General features: G+C 49.0%; 1 protein-coding gene across 1 annotated transcript in view; it reads right to left on the bottom strand.

Moving 5' to 3' along the window:
* LOC144672822 (Fc receptor-like protein 5) overlaps positions 1-18,105 on the bottom strand; it is a 19,625-nt gene extending 1,520 nt beyond the window's left edge. Inside the window, exons 1-5 of the mRNA XM_078534802.1 lie at positions 18,033-18,105; positions 14,050-14,322; positions 11,399-11,686; positions 10,061-10,327; positions 2,227-2,499 (exon numbers count right to left, since the gene is read on the bottom strand). Of these exons, the coding sequence (XP_078390928.1) occupies positions 2,227-2,499; positions 10,061-10,327; positions 11,399-11,686; positions 14,050-14,322; positions 18,033-18,105 (1,174 nt within the window). The remainder of the gene's footprint in view (positions 1-2,226; positions 2,500-10,060; positions 10,328-11,398; positions 11,687-14,049; positions 14,323-18,032) is intronic.

Here is an 18,105-nt window from a genome sequence, read left to right as displayed (position 1 = left end):
GTCCAAAACAACATTCCCGAAGAATTTTCGACTTTATCCAAAGCGACTGTAATCCCAATGGATTGAAGGTGTGTTACCGAGTTATAGACCCCTGGTTAGACCCCATGTTGAATGCTCCAAATTCAGCACCACATCTCAGGGAGAATATGTTGCCATTGGAGCGAGTGCACAGCATTGTTGAACAACATGATACTAGGAACATGAAGCTTGCATTATAAAACCAGTTCTATGTTGCCTTGTTTCCTTTCATAAGGTGCCACACGAATGGGAATTGCGGAACATAAAGGCTAATGGCGCAGGGGGTAACATTTTAGCATGGACAGAATATTGGCTGCCTGTCAGGAAACAGTGATTATGCCCAAATGGGCCCCTGATTTGCAGTATGTGTCACGTGCAATCCTCCAGGGGACTGTGCAGGGGCCTCAACTTTCACATGCGATATCAATACCTTAGATAAGTGGAGTAAGACATCGTCGTAAACATTGCAGGTGACTCAAAGGTTGGTAGGAAAGTATGTTGTGAAGAAGACAGGAGGAGTTAAGCTGTTGGAAGATGAATACAGATAAGTTGTGTGAGTGGGCAAATATCTGGCAGTTGAAGTATAATGTGGGAACGTTTGGAAATGGTCACTGTGGAAGGAGAATATAAATCCGAGTATTAATTAAATGGAGAACGACTGCAGAATTCCAAGGTGCAGAGGGACCTGTGCGTTCTAGTGCATGAGTCACAATAAGTCAATATGCAGGCACAGTGAATAATTAAAAAGGCTCATGGAATGTTACCCTTTAATACAGGATAAATTGAACATAAGAGGAAGGAGTGAGGAGGTCAGGCAACAACTGTGGAGAAACAGAGTTCATGTTTCGAAGAAGAGTCATACGGACTCGAAACTCTAACTCTGTTTCTCTCTCCACAGATTTCCTGAAAAAAACCTGAAATAAAAACAGAAAATGCTGGAAATCTCAGCAGGCCAGGCAGAATCTGTGAAGGCAGAAACAGAATGAACGTTTCGAGTCAAGTCTGTTTGCTCCAAATCTCTTTCTACTGTATTTTATGTTTTTATTCATTAAAATCTGCCATATGGTAATGATTATGGATATTGTTTTCTTTAGCACAACTACACGAATCAAAGATCTGATGAAGAGTAACCATTTCCTGAAACATATTTTCTTGTTATGAATTCGTGTGGATTGGGGCGTCGCTGGATGGGCCAGCATTAATTGCCCATCCCTAATTGCCCTAGAGAATGTGGTGGTTAGCTGCATTCTTGAGCCGTTGCAGCCCAAGTGTTGTAGGTACACCAACAGTGCTGTTAGGAAGTGAGTTCCAGGATTTGACCCAGCGACAGTTAAGGAACGTCCGATATATTTCCAAGTCACGATGGCTTGGAGTGGAAATTTCTGGTGGTGGTGTTCCCGTCAATCTGCTGTCCTTGTCCTTCTAGATGGTAGTGGACGTGTGTTTGGAAGGTGCTGTCTAAGGAACCGTAATGAGAGGCTGCAGTGCATCTTGTAGTTGGTACACATTGCTGGTACTGTGCGTCGGTGTTGGAGGTAGTGAATGTTGTGGATAGGGTGCCACACAAGTGGGGCTGCTGTTCCGTGCATAACGTAAAGCTTCTTGAGTGTTGTGGGAGCTGCACTCATCCAGGCAAGTGGCGTGTATTCCATCATACTCCTGACTTGTGCATTTCTGATGGTGGACAGGCTTTGGGGAGTCAGGAGGTGTGTTACTTGCCTCAGGATTCCTAGCGTCTGACCTGCTCTTGCAGCCATATTTTTTATATGGCTGGTCCTGTTCAGTTTCTGCTCAAAGGTAACCCCAAGTATGTTGATCGCGGGGATTCGGTGATGGTAATACCATTGAATGTCAATTGACGATGGCTAGGTTCTCTCTTGTTGGAGGTGGTAATTGCCTGACACTCATGTGGAGCGAATGTTACTTGCCACTTGTCATCCCAAGCCTGGATATTGTGCAGGTCTTGCTGCATTTGGACATAGACTGCTTCAGTACCCGAGGAGTCGCCAATGGTGCTGAATATTGTACAATCACCAGCGAACATCCCAACTTCTGACCTTTTGATGGAAGGAAGGTCATTGATGAAGCAGCTGAAAATGAAGTGTCCGAGGACAGAAACCTGAGGAACTCAGGAGAGTTATTTCATTCAACTGCGTAATAGGGAAAAGTATAGCATATTCAAGCGCTATTATGTGCATCAAGTCTTACCTGTGATGCTCAGCCGAATGATGTTACTGTAAGCTGTGTGCAGCGTAGAGGTTGTTGTGTTGATTTTACATTTGTACACTCCGGTATAGTTCAGTGCAGCTGCCTCAATGATGTAACTTTCACTCCCGGTTATGTCATCCTGACCATTTATATTCCAAAAGTAATTCTTGGAGCCAGGAGTTTTTCCAACATCGCATTTGAGAATGATCCGGTCACCAGTCAAGTATCTCTCCCAGGGAGGGTGCTTTGTCAGTCTTGGTATCACAATACCGCCTGTGAAGTAGACAATGGGGATTATATTAGAAGATAGTGGCGTTTAAGACATCATTCATATCTGACCAGCACGAGCCGACCACAAATGGTGTTGCGATAGCTGGCGGAGTTTGTTTCAGACAGCCCAGGAGCACTCAGATGGGGTTTTACATGTAGACGGTAGCAACAGAGGTGTTATTATTCACCTCCTGGGCGTCGCTATCATCGTGAAGGGACATGAAATGGGCATGGGTCCTGCCAAGCTAATGTTTCCCATGTTGCCTTGAGTGGCAACTTGTCCCACACACTAACCAGCTTCCAATCACTTTCAACGTCAGTGTGGTATCGCCTGAAGATGAAGCACTGGGGCAATGAATCAAACAAGATAGCCTGAGCCAACATGGTCATGCATAGGCGAATAAACACAGCTGAACCACGTCATGCACCTTGGCCCTGCTGATCAGCAGCACCCAAAGCCGGAATCTCATCTGAAGTATCTAACTGGTCGGAACTGATACCTGGATTGAGTCAATGTCAGTGAGTGGTCAGCATGTCTTGACCCACAAATCGCTGCGTTATCCACGGTGGGAGGTTGGTTTTGAACGGGTGGCTGAAATGGCGTTTGGGAAGTGACAGACCTGGACACTATTACTTCATATTTATTCCACCATCATCCAAACCACCCCTCCGCCAACCCCACACGCCCCCACCTTATTCCCTCCACTCGCCGTTCTCCCCATTGACGGTGATGTTCTCTCCCCCCTTGATAATATACAGATGAAGATCTGTTCACACGGAGAGAGGCATCAGGCTGTGTGAATAGCTAAGCCATTACTCGGCAAAGTGGTCACCCGTTACTAATGATTCAGTTAACTTCTTCTTTGCCAATATGCAGCTGCGGATCATTCTCATACGTGTGACTGATTATCATCATTTTTACCGTTCTCAACATTAGGGTAAATCCAACATTTCCCTAAGCTGCCCTAGGTAGGATGGGGTGGGCTTGGTGCGGGGGAGGGTGTCGATTTTAAACTCGCCAGGCAGCAGGAAAATGTAAAGTCGGAGTTCCTCCTTTCGCACCGTGTGAATTTAATCCATACTAACTGAGGGGCAGAAGGAAATCGGGCTGGGGGGCAGGATTAGGCCATGCTACATTTTGTTTCCTCCTTAGCCATTCGATACGATGATGGCTGATCTGGTTTTACTATCACTCTTCCACCGGATGTGGACTTCTCTGGCTGGGCCAGCATTTACTGTTCATCCCTAGTTGGCCATTGAGAAGGTGGTGAGCTGCCTTCTTGAACCGAAGCAGTCCATGTTGTGTAGGTACACCCACAGTGCTGTTAGGGAGGGAGTTCCAGTATTTTGACCCAATGAGAGTGAAACAACCGCAGATATATTTCCAATTCACGATGGTGAGTGACCTGGAGGGGAACTTCCAGGTAGTGGTGTTCCCATCTACCTGCTGCCCATGTCCTTCTAGATGGTGGTGTTTGTGGGTTTGGAATGTCCTCCTAAAGATCCTCGGTGAATTCCTGCATTGCATCTTGTATATGGCACATTCTGCTCTGAATGTGCGTTGGTGGTGGAGTGAGTGAATGTTTGTGGATGTGACGCCAAACAAGCGACATGCTTTGTCCTGGATGGTGTCGAGCTTCTTGAACATTGACGGAGCGGTTTTCATCCTGGCAATTGGGGAGTATTCCATCAAACTCCTGACTTGTGCATTGTACATAGCGGACAGGGTTTAAGAATCAGGAGCACTGTTACTCGTCTCACGATCCCTAGCGTCTGACTTGTTCTTGTAGCCACAGTATGTATATGGCTTATTCAGTACAGTTTCGGGTCAATGGTAACCGCCAGGATGTTGACAGTGGGGGATTCAGTGATTGTAATTCAACTGAATATCAAGGGACGATGGTTGGATACTCTCTTGTTGGAGATGGTCATTGCCTGACAGTTGTGTGGCACGAATGTCACTTGTCAGCCCAAATCTGGATAATATCCAAGTCTTGCTGCATTTGGAAATGGAACGGTTCAGTATCTGAGGAGTTGCGAATGGTGGTGATCATTGTGTAATTATCAGCGAACATATGCCCTTCTCACCTTATGATGGAAGGATGGTCATTGAAGAAGCTGCTGAAGATGCTTGGACTATGTATGACTCCAACCAATGGTGATTTTTCCCTCTCTTTTCCTTTGACTTCAGTCTTGCGAGTTTTCCTTGATGCCACACTCGGTCAAATGGAACTTTGATTTCAAGAGCAATCACCTTCACCTCACCTCAAGAGTTCAGCTCTTTTGTCAATGTATGAACCAAGGTTGTAATGAGGTGAGAAGCTGAGTGGACTGGCGGAACCCAAGCTTGGAATCAGTGGGCAGGTTATGACTAAGCAAGTGCCGCTTGATAGCACGGTTGATGTCCCCTTCCATCAATTTACTGATGATCGATTAATCACACCTTGAGAATTCAATTTTCATCAGCTGCCAACTGGTCGGATTAAAACCCAGGTCCCCTGGGAGCAGTTCCCTGCTCTCTGGATTAATAGCCCAGTGGCAACACCACTACACCACCGCCACCGTGGGAGAGCCCCTTGTCTGGACCTGCAGACTGTGAGTTCTAGTCCGACTCCAGGAGTCGACGGCCACGGAAGTTGAGTAGAGAACGTGGCCAGTCATGTTCCGGGCCGGCTTGTTAAACCTTCCAGCTGGCAGCAAAGTTAATGAAAGAGCGGTAGAGTGTCCTGCTCAGCCTGGCGGTTGAGATATAGGAACCTCCAAAATCACTCTCCATGGCACCTGGCTACAACGACCCACACACCCACACACCATTATACACACCCCCACATCCCACACTCAGGACCCACACATCGCTCACTACCAACACTCACCCCCACCTTCACCCTCAGCACCATACCCCCACACTCACACCCACAAACTCACCCCCAGACTCCCCATCCTCACCCCCCCACACATGCAAACTCACACCCCCAAACTCCCACCCTCCCCACCTCACACCCCCACGCTCCAAACCTCACTCCCCAACACTCAATCCCCCACACCCCAAACCCCCCACCTCAGATCCCCACACTCACCACCCACAACCTCACCCCCAGCCTCACACCCAAACACTCACTGCCCAAACACCCCACACACCCCCGCACTCACACCACATGCCCAAACTCAACCGCCACACATACACCTCAACCCTCACACCCACATGCCCCACTATCAAACCTCATAACCCCACACCCCCACCATCACAAACCACATGCCCTCCCTCACCCACAGAACACCACATGCCCTCCCTTAAACCCCAGGAACCTACACTCACAGCCCATACCCCCACCCACGCATCCCACACGCCCACCCTCAACACACACACCGCCGAAATCACCCCAACAAACACCCACACTCAGACCACAGACTCACCAAAACACACCCCCACTCTCACAATCTACACGCTCACACTCACTCCCACAAACCCAAAATTCCAACCTTACACAACACACCACTGCCCTCAAATCACACACGCCCCCACTCACTTCCCAACCCCTGACACATCACACGTCTAACCTCATCCACCACACCCCCGCACTCAACCCCAAACACCCTCATCCTCACCTGGCACATCCTCACACTCAACCCCACACACCCCACTCTCGCAACCCACACAACCACATAGCTCCACACCCCACCTTCAACCCCAAAACTCCACCCTCACCGACCAAATCCCCACACATCCCACACTCACCCCCAACAATCCCACCCTCACCCTGACCACCCACACCCACACACTCACCCCCACATACCCCAACACAAAACCCACACACACACACAGCCTACAATAAACACACCCACACTGTGTGGGACAGCCCAATCCACCCAACATCACACCACCACAATCAAAACCCAAACCATCACCCTCACACCCACACGCTCCCCTTTACATGCACATGTCTCACCCTCATCCCCCACACCACCACACTCTCCAGCACACACGCTCACACTTATTGACCACACACCCAAACTTACCTCCCACACCTACACGCCAAGCTTCACACTCACATGCTACAACCTCACCCGCCACAAAACCAAACTCAGCCCCACAAACGCCACTCAAAACCTACAAACCACACACACAGGATACACCCCTATCATCGCACCCCACATGCCCGCCCTCACCACCCCCACAACCGCGCACACCCACATACCCACCCTCACACCCACACACACGCAAACTAACTCCTCACACCCCCACACTAAGCCAACAACCCTACGCCCAAAACTCAGATTCCCACCCTCACCCACCACAACCCCACACCGACACCCTGAAACCACACAAACCCAACCTCAAAGCGCACTCGACAACCCTCACACTCCACACTACAAACCTCACACCCCACACGGATACCCTGACAACACATACACCCACACCCACACCCACACCCATACACCCCCAGCCTCACACCCTACACATCCCCAGACACACCAACACTCGCCCCAACACTCACAACCCACAGGACCACATTCACCCCCACAACACCACACCCACATACTCACGCCCCACACCCCCACACTAACACCCTACTTGCCCATCCACACACTCCACACAGCAAAACCCCAACCTCACAACCCACAACACAAACCTCAGAACCCACGTGCTCACCCTCACAACCTACACGCCCAACCTCAGCCCCCACAGCCCCGCACTCACCCCCAAACACCCCACACACACACCCACAAACAATCACCACCCTCACATCCACATGCCCAAACCACTCCCTCACACTCACTCCCCACATTCCCACACACACAGCCTACACCCCTAACATCGCATCCCACATCACCACCCCCACAACCGCGCGCACCCACCCTCAAAACACACAGCCCAAACCCTCACACCACACACGCCCACCCTCACACCACATATGCCCACACTCACCCCCAAACTCTCGATCACACTGAGCCCTTACACACCCCCACACTTGGACTCCACACACCCCGACACTGACACACAAACTCACACCCCACAAACCCAAACTCACAAACCTGACACCCACCACCACACCCCACATCGCCAGCCTCATTCCCGTACCGCCACCCTCATACAACACAATCCCAAACTCACCCCCGCACCCTCACACTCCCCTCATGAACAGAAACTCACCCCCACACCCCCACACACCCCACCCTAACAGCCCACACCCCCAGTCACCACGTACTGAACCCATACACATCACCCTCACGCTCACCACCCACATCCCACACTCACCACCACACACTCATAACTTACACACTCAGAGCCTCATCCTCCTCACACCCACAGTCATAGCCCGCAGCCCAACCCTCCACCATCACACTCCTACATGCACACCCCACACCACCACGCTCACACCCACAAGCTCACCATTACACACACATGCCTCACCCGCACCCCCCTCACCCCCACACTCTCCCCCAAACACGCCCACACAAACTCCCCACACGCCCAAAATCATTTCACACACGCGCCCCCCCAACCTCACGCTCACAAACTTCACCCTCTGCCCCCACACCCCCACACTCAGCCCCACACAGCCCACAAACTCCCCCACAACCGCATCCCAAACCTCACACACACATTCCCCACCATCACCCACATACCCACAATCACTCCCCACACCCCAAAACTCACAGCCCACACCCACAATCTCACACACCACATGGCGGCCCTCACACTAGACAAAGCCACAGCCCAACCCTCAAACCCCACAACCCCACATTCGCATCCAAAACACCAACCCTCACACCCCACGACACAAACCTCATACCCGACACGCCCACCCTGACCCCCACACACCCACACTCACACACGCACACTCAGACACACATGCACCTCAACCACCCCCACACACCACCACTATCACCGCCACACTGAGACCCAACAGACTCCACACTCGTACTCGGCACACTGCCACACTCACACCCAAACTGACATGCAAGACACCCCCACACTCGGACTCCACATACCCCCACACTCAATATCACACTGAGTCGCAAGACACCCCCACACTGGGACTCCGCACACCCCAAAATCACCCCCACACTGACACCCAACACACCCCGAAACTCGGACTCCGCACACCCCCACACTCACACCCACAATCATATATCACACTCCCATGCTCACCCCCCAAAGCAAAACGCCTCTCACACCCCACACACCCACCCTCACACCCCACATGCCAGCCCTCAACCACACAACACCAGACAACCACCCTCACAACCCACAACCCCACCCTCATACCCTACACTCCCACAATCACACCCCACACGCACACCATCAGCCCCCACACCCTCACACACCCCATGCTCACCCCCACACCCCACACACCCCACTTTCATTCCCCAAACTCCCACCCTCCGCCTCACCACCCACATTACCACTCTCAAACCCACACACCACAGCATCACACCACGGACACCCACACACCCTGCCCACTCCCCGCACAACTCCAACCTCACACACTTCACCCCACACCCTCACCTTCTCAACCTCACATCCCACACCCCACAAGCTCACCCCCCCAACATCCTCACACAACACATGCCCCTAAACCCCCAAATCACAGTCAAACATATAGACATCACTCCTCGGGTGCAGTGAATGTTGCATTCCCCTCACACTGTGCATGCTAAATTGTTGCACAGGACAGGGCACAATTACGCTGAAAGGGGCCATTCAGCACATGAGAATGTGTGCTAGAAATCAGCCTCAGGTCTAAACATAGGTTGATGCCGACGGGCAGCCCATTCCATGACGGCCGTGCTGCAATTCAAACCAGACTGGGCGGAGTCAGTCCAATGGGATTGAATATCAGGCGCTGTGTGGAAATGGCCGCCCCATTCACAGAATCACACAGTGTGGATGAACCCTTCGGCCCATCGAATCTCCAGCGACACATAAGAAACACCTGACCTTCCTACCTAATCCCATTTGCCAGCACTTGGCCCATAGCCTTGAATGTTATGACGTGCCAAGTGCTCATCCATATGTTTTTTAAAGGATCTGAGGCAACCCGTCTCCTCCCTGATCTCCGGCAGCGCATTCCAGAACGTCACTAATCCTTTGGGTTAAAAAAAAATTTCATCACATTTCCCTCCTAAACCTCCTGCCCCCCACCTTGAATTTGTGTCCCCCGTGACTGATCCTTCAAATAAGGGAATCAGCTGCTCCCTATCCACGCTGTCCATGCCGCTCATAATCTTGTACCACTCGATTAGGTCACCCAACAGTCTTCTCTGCTCCAAAGAAAACAACCCAACTCTCGACAATCCCTCGTCATATGTAAAATGTTTCATGCCAGCCAACAACCTGGTGAATCTCCTCTGCACCCCCTCAAGTGCAATCACATCCTTCTTATAATTTGGCGACCTGAAATGCACACAGTACTCCAGCTGTGGCCTCACCAAGGTCCTGTACAACTCCAACATCACCTCCATACTTTTGCAATTCGTCTCATCTGCCCTAACCAAACAGAGGTTTCGAACCCTTGAGCAACCCACCGCACCCCACCCTCCGATAACGGATATTACTCACTCCTGACAGTGATCTGAACACTTTGGGCTGTGTGTTTGAAACTGTTACTGAGAACAGCGCAATGATACATTCCGGAATCCCTCACGGTGGTTCGCTCGATTCGATAGACATCAGGAGTGGCGGAGTCTGAATTCACAAGTGCGCCGTTCTTAAGGAATGAGTACTGTCCATCCCGACACGCCTGGGGATCCGTGCACACACATCTCAGCGTTACGGTGTCACCGTCCGTCGGTGCTTCGGGCTCCACTGACAGCCGCACCGGACTTTCTGAAATTCAGGAGAGGAGAAAGGTTATCACGGTTCACCATGGCTGTGCATTCGCGAGTGTGAGTCCTTGGCTATGCCTGGCCTCATTTGAAGGGAATGTTGGTGATCCCATTCCAAACGGATTGCGTTGGGAGAGCAAATCGGTTGACACATAGATAAGCGGAAAAGCGTGTTGTCCAGGGAACATGATGAGGCTGCGCGCAGATATGGATAGGTGGAGTTACTGGGAAAAAATAAAATAGCAGATGTCCTATTATGTGGGAAAATGTGAAGTTGTTACCTTTGGCAGGAGGAATTTAAAATCGTTGTCTGACTTAAATGGAGAACGACTGCAGAAATCCAAGGCACGTAGGGATCTGTGTGTTTGAATGCATGAGTCACAAAATGTTAGTATGCTGGTGCAGGGAGTACCTAAGAAGGCTCATGGAATGCTACCCTTTATTAGGAGAGGAACTGGACATGAAATTAAGGATGTTATGCTTCAGTTCTACAGGGCATTGGTGAGGCGTTGGAGGTGGTGCAGCGGAGGTTTACTAAATTGATACCTGGAATGAGCGGGTTGTCTTACGTGGAAAGATTGGACAGACTGGGCCTGTTTCCGCTGGATTTTAAAAGAGTGAGAGGTGACTTGATGGTTGTTATAACAGACACTCTAGGGCCTTGACAAGGTGGACGCTGAAAGGATGTTTCCTATTCTGTGTGAGCCCAGAACTAGAGGACACTGTTTAAAAATTAGAGGTCGCCTTGATAGGACAGAGATGAGGAAAATTGTTTCTCTCAGAGGGCTGTGTGAGTTTGGAACTCTGTGCCTCAGAATGTGGCAGAGGCTGGTCACTGATATTGATTTGAAAGCTGTTGTAGATGGATTCTTGTTGGGCGATGGAATCTAAGGTCCTGGGGTGCAGATGGGAGTGTGGAAATCAAAACACGAATAGATCAGCCATGATCATATTGAATTGTGGAGCAGATTTCGAAGGGCCGCATTGCCTACTCCCGCTCCTCTTCCGTATGCTCAGTCCCAGTGGGCGATGATATTACCGATGTCCATCCATAATGCACAGTAACACATACCTAAAATGCTCACCAGTTTGTGAGCTGATGAATATACGGGTGCATTGGGATATTGAGCAAAGCCTGCTTGGCAGCGATATCGTCCTCCATCCTCTCGAGTAACACTCTCGATTTGAGTTGTAACACTTTTATTCCTGGACCGTATCTCAGTTAAATTTGATCCTTCCAGGTAAAATGTGTAAATAAATTTAACTGATAAAGCGTAGAAAAAATTACATCTCAAAAGTAGTCTTTGGCCGACCCACAACATCTCCGGAACAGCCTCAATGTTCAACGACGAATCTGGTTCTGTTGTAAAGAAAAAACTAAAATTATTATCAGGGCTAGGAATATTTACTGAAATTACAATTAAGCGTGCTTTGAAATACAAATCGCTGTGCTCTGAGATGCGCAACAGATGGTTTGGGACATCCAAACAAAACTGGGCCAAAACAACATTACCGAAGAATTTGCGACTTTATCCAAGAGACTGTAATCCAAATTCACTGAAGGCGTGTTACAGCGTTATAGTCCTCTGGTTAGACCCCATGTGGAATGCTCCAAATTCATCATCACATCTCGGGGAGAGTATGTTGCCATTGGAGCGCGTGCACAGAAATGTTGATCAACAGGATACTAGGAATATGACGCTTACATCATATAACCAGTTCTATATTCCCTTGATTCCTTTGATAAGGTGCCACACGAAAGGGAATTGTGGAAAATAAAAGCTCATTGTGTATGGGGTAACATATTAGCATGGACAGAAGATTGGCTGCCTGTCAGGAAACAGTGAGTATGCCCAAATGGGACCCTGATTGGCAGGATGTTACACATGCAATCTTCTAGGGGGCTGTGCAGGGGCCTCAACTTTTCACAAGTTTATCAATGCCATAGATGAGTGTTGTGAAGACATCGTCGTTAACATTGCAGGTGGCACAAAATTAGGTACGAAAGTACGTTGTGAATAAGACATGAGGAGTTTAGTTGTTGGAAGATGAATAAAGATAGGTTGAGTGAGTGGACAAATATCTGGCAGGTGAAGTATAATGTGGGAACTTTTGAAGATGTTCACCGTGGAAGGGGAATATAAAAGCCGAGTATTAATTAATTGTAGAACGACTGAAGTATTCCAAGGTGCAGAGGGATCTGAGTGTTCTAGTGCATGAGTCACAATAAGTCAATATGCAGGCACGGTGAATCATTAAGAAGGCTCGTGAAATGTGATCATTTATTGCCAGAGAAATTGAACAAAAGAATAAGGAGTGAGCATGTCTGGCTGCAACTGTGGTGAAAGAGAGTTCATGTTTCAGATGAAGAGTCACGCGGACTCGAAACGGTTACTCTGTTTCTCTCTCCACAGATTTCCCGAAAAAACCTGAAATAAAAACAGAAAATGCTGGAAATCTCAGCGGGCCAGGCAGCATCTGTGAAGGGAGAAACAGAGGTAACGTTTCGAGTCTAGTCTCTATGACTCTGCTTCAAAACTCTTTCTCCTGTATTTTGTGTTTTTATTCATTAAAACCTGCCCTACGGTAATGGTTATGGATATTTTTTGCTTTAACACGACGACACGAATCAAAGTTCACTTGTAGAGCAAACATTTCCTGAAACATATATATTTTTTAATTCATTCATGGGGCTGAGGGCGTCGCTGGCTGGGCCAGCATTTATTGCCCATCCCTAATTGCCCTTGAGAAGGTGCTGGTGAGCTGCCTTCTTGAGCCGCTGCAGTCCAAGGGTTGTAGGTACACTCGCAGTGCTGTTAGGAAGGGAGTTCCAGGATTTGACCCAGCGACAGTTTAGCAACGACCGATATATTTCCAAGTCACGATGGTGAGTGGCTTGGAGTGGAACTTCCTGTTGGTGGTCTTCCTATCTATATGCTGTCCCTCTTCTTCTAAATGGTAGTGGCCGTGTGTTTGGAAGGTGCTTTCTAAGGAGCCTTGGTTAGTTGCTGCAGTGCATCTTGTAGATGGTGCACACTGCTGCTACTGTGCGTCGGTGCTGGAGGGAGTGAATGTTGTGGACATGGTGCCACTCAAGCGGTGCTGCTATGCCCTGGACAGTATGACGATTCTTGAGTGTTGTGGGAGCTGCACTCTTCCAGGCAAGTGGAGGGTATTCCATCATACTCCTGACTTGTGCATTGTAGATTGTGGACACGTTTTGGGCAGTCAGGAGCTTAGTTATTTGCCACAGGATTCCTAGCCTCCGACCTGCACTTGTAGCCACAGCATTTATATGGCTGGAATTGTTCACTTTCTGCTCAATGGTAACCCCAGGATGTTGAGAGTGGGGATTCAGTGATGGCAATACCATTGAATGTTACGGGACGATGGCTAGGTTCACTCTTGTTGGAGGTGGTCATTGCCTGACACTCATGTGGAGCGAATGTTACTTGCGACTTTTCAGCGCAAGCCCGGATTTGTTCAGGTTTTGCTGGATTTGTTTATGGACTGCTTCAGTAACTGAGGAGTCGCGAATGGTGCTGAACATTGTGTAATCATCAGCGAACATCCCCACTTCTGACCTTACGATGGAAGGAAGGTCATTGATGAAGCTGCTGAAAATGGTGTGGCCGTGTGTCATTCAGAAGAAACCTTTCATTCAACTCTGTAACTGGGAAAATGTTAGCATATTCAATGGTTATGTTGTGCAACAAGACTCACTTGTGATGCTGAGTTGAACGGTGTTACTATAAACTGTCTGCAGCGCCGGGGTTGTTGATTTGATTTTACATTTGTAAACTCCGTTATCGTGCAGTGCAGCTGCCTCAATGATATAAATTTCATCCCCGGTTAGGTCACCCCGACCATTTATATTCCATATGTAATTGATGGAGCGGAGTTTTTTCCCAGCGTCACATTTGAGAACGATCCGGTCACCAGTCAAGAATCTCTCCCAGGGAGGGTGCTGTGTCAGTCTTGGTGCCACGATACTGCCTGTGAAGGAGGAAAAGGGGGTTATGTGGGAAGATAGTGGCAGTTAAGACATCCTTCAATTCTGTGCACCACACACCGATAACAAATGGTGAACAATAGCTGCTGGAGCCCAGGAGCACTCAGATGGTGTTTGACTTGGAGACGGCAGGAACAGGGCTATTATAATTCACCTCCTGGGCATCGGAATCTGCGTAAAGGGACATGAAATGGGCACTGGTCCTCCAAAAAGAATGCATTCCTTGTTGCCTTGAGTGGCAACTTGTTCCACAGACTAAGCAGTCTTCAATCACGTTCGATGCCAGGACGGTAGCGCCTGAAGAGGAGGCGCTAGGGCAATGAGCCAACATGGTCGTGCTTACGTGACTAACGTCAGCTGATACAGGTCATCCAAGTCATATCGGTCGAACTGATGAGCAGCACCCAAAACCAGAATGTCATCTGAAGTGTTTGATTGGTAGCAACTGATTGCTGGATTGAGTCAATCTGAGTGAGTGGCCAACATGTCCTGATCCATAAATCACTGCACTCTACAGAGTGCGAGGTTGGTTTTGGACGGGCAGCTGAAATGGGCGATTGGAAAATGACAGTCCTGCGTAATTCTACTTTACATTTATCCCACCACCCAACCGCCCACCCTCCACTACTTATTCCCTCCATTAGCCATTCTCCACATTGCACGGTGAAGTTCTCTATTCGCCATTGATAATATACAGATGAGGATCTGTTCACACAGAAAGAGACTTGAGGCTCTTTGAATAGCTAAGCTATTAGTCGGGAAAGTGATCACCAAGCACTAATCCTCCACTTAGTTGCTTCTCTGCCAAAATGCTGCTGCAGATCATTCTCATCCTTGTGAACGATTTTTTTTTTTGCATCCATTCTCAATTTTGGTGTAAATCCCACATTTCCCCATAGTGCCCTCGGGGCAGTGGGGTGGGTTTTGTGTGGATTTTAACCTAGCCAGGCAGCAGTTCCTCCTTGCACACAATCTTTATTTAATCCACACTAACTGTGGAGGAGAAGGACATAGGGCTTAGTGGCTGGTCTAGGCCATTCGGCCCTTTGTTTCCTGCTCAGCCATTCGATACGACGATGGCTGATCTGGTGTCATTGTCACTCTTCCGTCGGATCTGGGTTTCTCTGGCTGGGCCAGCATTTATTCCCCACCCTTAATTGCCCCTTGAGAATGTGGTGATGAGCTACCTTCTTGAGCCACAGCAGTTCCTGTGGTACACCCACAGCGCTTTTGGGGAGAGTGTTCCAGGAACTTGACCCAGCGGCAGTGAACGAACTGGAACAGCTTGGTTAGGGGCGCGGCAAGTTCTGGAGCACAAACCTTCAGTAATATAGCTGGAATATTTTCAGGGTCCACAGCCTTTGAAGTATCGTTTGCCTTCAGCCGTTTCTTGATATCACATGGAGTGAATAGAATTGGCTGAAGGCCTAGCTTCACAAGGTTCACGCGTCATTTTTAGGTATGTCTGGTGCTGCTCCTGGCATGCCCTCCTGCACAATTCACTGAACCAGGGCTGATCCCCTGGCTTGGTGGTAATGGTAAAGTGGGGAATATACCGGGACATGAGGTTACAGATTTTGTTTGCGTACAATTCTGTTGTTGCTGAGAACCCACACTGCCTCATGGATGCCCAGTATTGAGTTGAAAGATCTTTTCGAAATCTATCCCATGTAGCACGGCGGTAATTCCTTACAACACGATGGAGCGTTTCCTTAAAGTGAAGGTGGGACTTAATCTTCACAATGACTGTGCGGTGGTCACTCTTACTGATACTGTCATGGACAGATGCATCTGCGTCAGGCAGTTTGGTGAGGATGAGGTTTGTCCCTCTGGTTGCATCCCTGATCACCTGTCGCACACCCAGTCTAGCAGCTATGTTATTTAGGACTCGGCCAGCTCTGTCAGTAGTGGTGCTACTGAACCGCTCTAGGTAATGGACATTGAAGTCCGCCACCCAGTGTACATTCAGTGCCATTGCCACTCTCATTGCTTCCTCTAAGTGACGTTCAACATGGAGGAGCACTGATTCATCAGCTGAGGGAGGGCGGTACGTGGTTATCACCAGGAGGATTCCTTGCCCATGTTTGACCTATTGACATGAGAATTCATGAGGTCTCGAGTCGATGTCGAGGACTCTCAGTGCAACTCCCACCCGGCTGTATACCACTGTGCCATCACCTCTGTTGGTCTGTCCTAATGGTGGGACAGGACATACCCAGGGATGGTGTTGGTGGTGTCTGGGACATTCTTTGTAAGGTATAATTCCGCGAGTGTGACTGTGTCAGGCTGTTGATTGACTAGTCTGTGGGACAGCTCTCACAATTTTGGCACCAAGCCCCAGATGTTAGTCAGGAGGACTTTGCAGGGTCCACAGGGCGGAGATTGCCGTTGCCATTTGTGACTTTGAAGCGGTTTGAGTCCAACTGAGTGCCTTGTTAGGACAATACAGGGGGAATTTAAGAGTGAACCGTAATTGCTGTGATTCTAGAGTCACACGGTGGCCAGGCCAGGTAAGGAAGGCAGATTCCCTTCAGTAAAGGGCATTAAATTGACCATCATTCATCTTTAAATTCCACCATCTGCCGTAGCAGGATTTATGCCCTGGGGCATTACCCCTGGTCCCTGGGGCACTAGTCCAGTGATAACACCACTGTGCCACTGCCACCCCATGTTGTGATCCCACCGCCAAATTCCTCTTTGTCCCCCTTCCTCCCATAACCTTTGATTCCCTGACCTGACAAAAATCTGTCTAACTCAGCCTTGTTTTTGTGCAGTGACCCAGCCCGCACTGCTTTCTGGGAAAGATAATTCCACAGGCTGGCACCCGCTTGACAGTTCACCTCCATCTTAAAATGCAGACCTCTTTATCCTTACACTCTCTCCGCTCGTTTTAGCCTCTGTGACAGCTGAAAATTTTGCTCCTTGTACCTACACCGTGAACTCCCCTCGCCATCTTGTACGTCCCAATAAGATCACCTCTCATTCCTCTAAACGCCAGTATGTGCGGGGTCAACCTGCTCTGCCTCTGTTCTGAGATACGCTCAATCTGTCCCCCCAGGAATGAGTCGAATGAGCCATCTCTGAACTGCTTCCAGTCTAATTCTAACCTTATTTTAAAAAACCGGAGAATGTACGCAGCATTGGAGACGTGGCCTCAGCAATGCAGTGGGTAGCTGCAGTAAAGCGTCCTTACTTGTAGATTCCACTCCCTTTTCTGTAAATTGCAACATTCAATGTGTCTTATCAATTCCTTGCAGTACCCTGCATGCTAACATCTGAGCGATTTCATTCGCAGAGTCCGCAGATAACCTCAACACCATCGAGTTGTACAAACTCTCTCCATTTCAGTAATTATTTTTTCTCTTTTTTCCTGCCAAATTGTAAAAAAAAATCGCATTTTCCACATTACACTTGCAAGGGGCAAGCCATTATATCAACTCCCCCTCCCTGATTTCTATCCATTGACTAATCCTCAATCTATTGTAACATGTTAACCAAAACCATGGCTCCAATGGTTAATAACTTCAAGTTTGGGCATTTTACAGAATAATTTTTATTGTTAAAAATCTGACTGCACTACATCTAGCTGTTCCTCCTTATCTATCCTGCCAGTACGTGCAGACAGAAATCTCTAGCAGAATTCTCAAACGCAATTTCCCTCTCATAAATCCACACTGACTCTGCTCAATCATACCAGGGCTCCCCGAAAGCTCCATTGTCGGGAGCCAAATTATCAAATCTGGCATGTGCTCTACCACTGCTGTCAT

This window comes from Cetorhinus maximus, unplaced genomic scaffold (genome assembly GCF_964194155.1).
Source record: "Cetorhinus maximus unplaced genomic scaffold, sCetMax3.hap1.1 HAP1_SCAFFOLD_57, whole genome shotgun sequence".
NCBI classification, from domain to species: domain Eukaryota; kingdom Metazoa; phylum Chordata; class Chondrichthyes; order Lamniformes; family Cetorhinidae; genus Cetorhinus; species Cetorhinus maximus.
The sequence above is the reverse complement of the archived record's forward strand: the minus strand, read 5'-3'. Positions and strand labels throughout refer to the sequence as shown.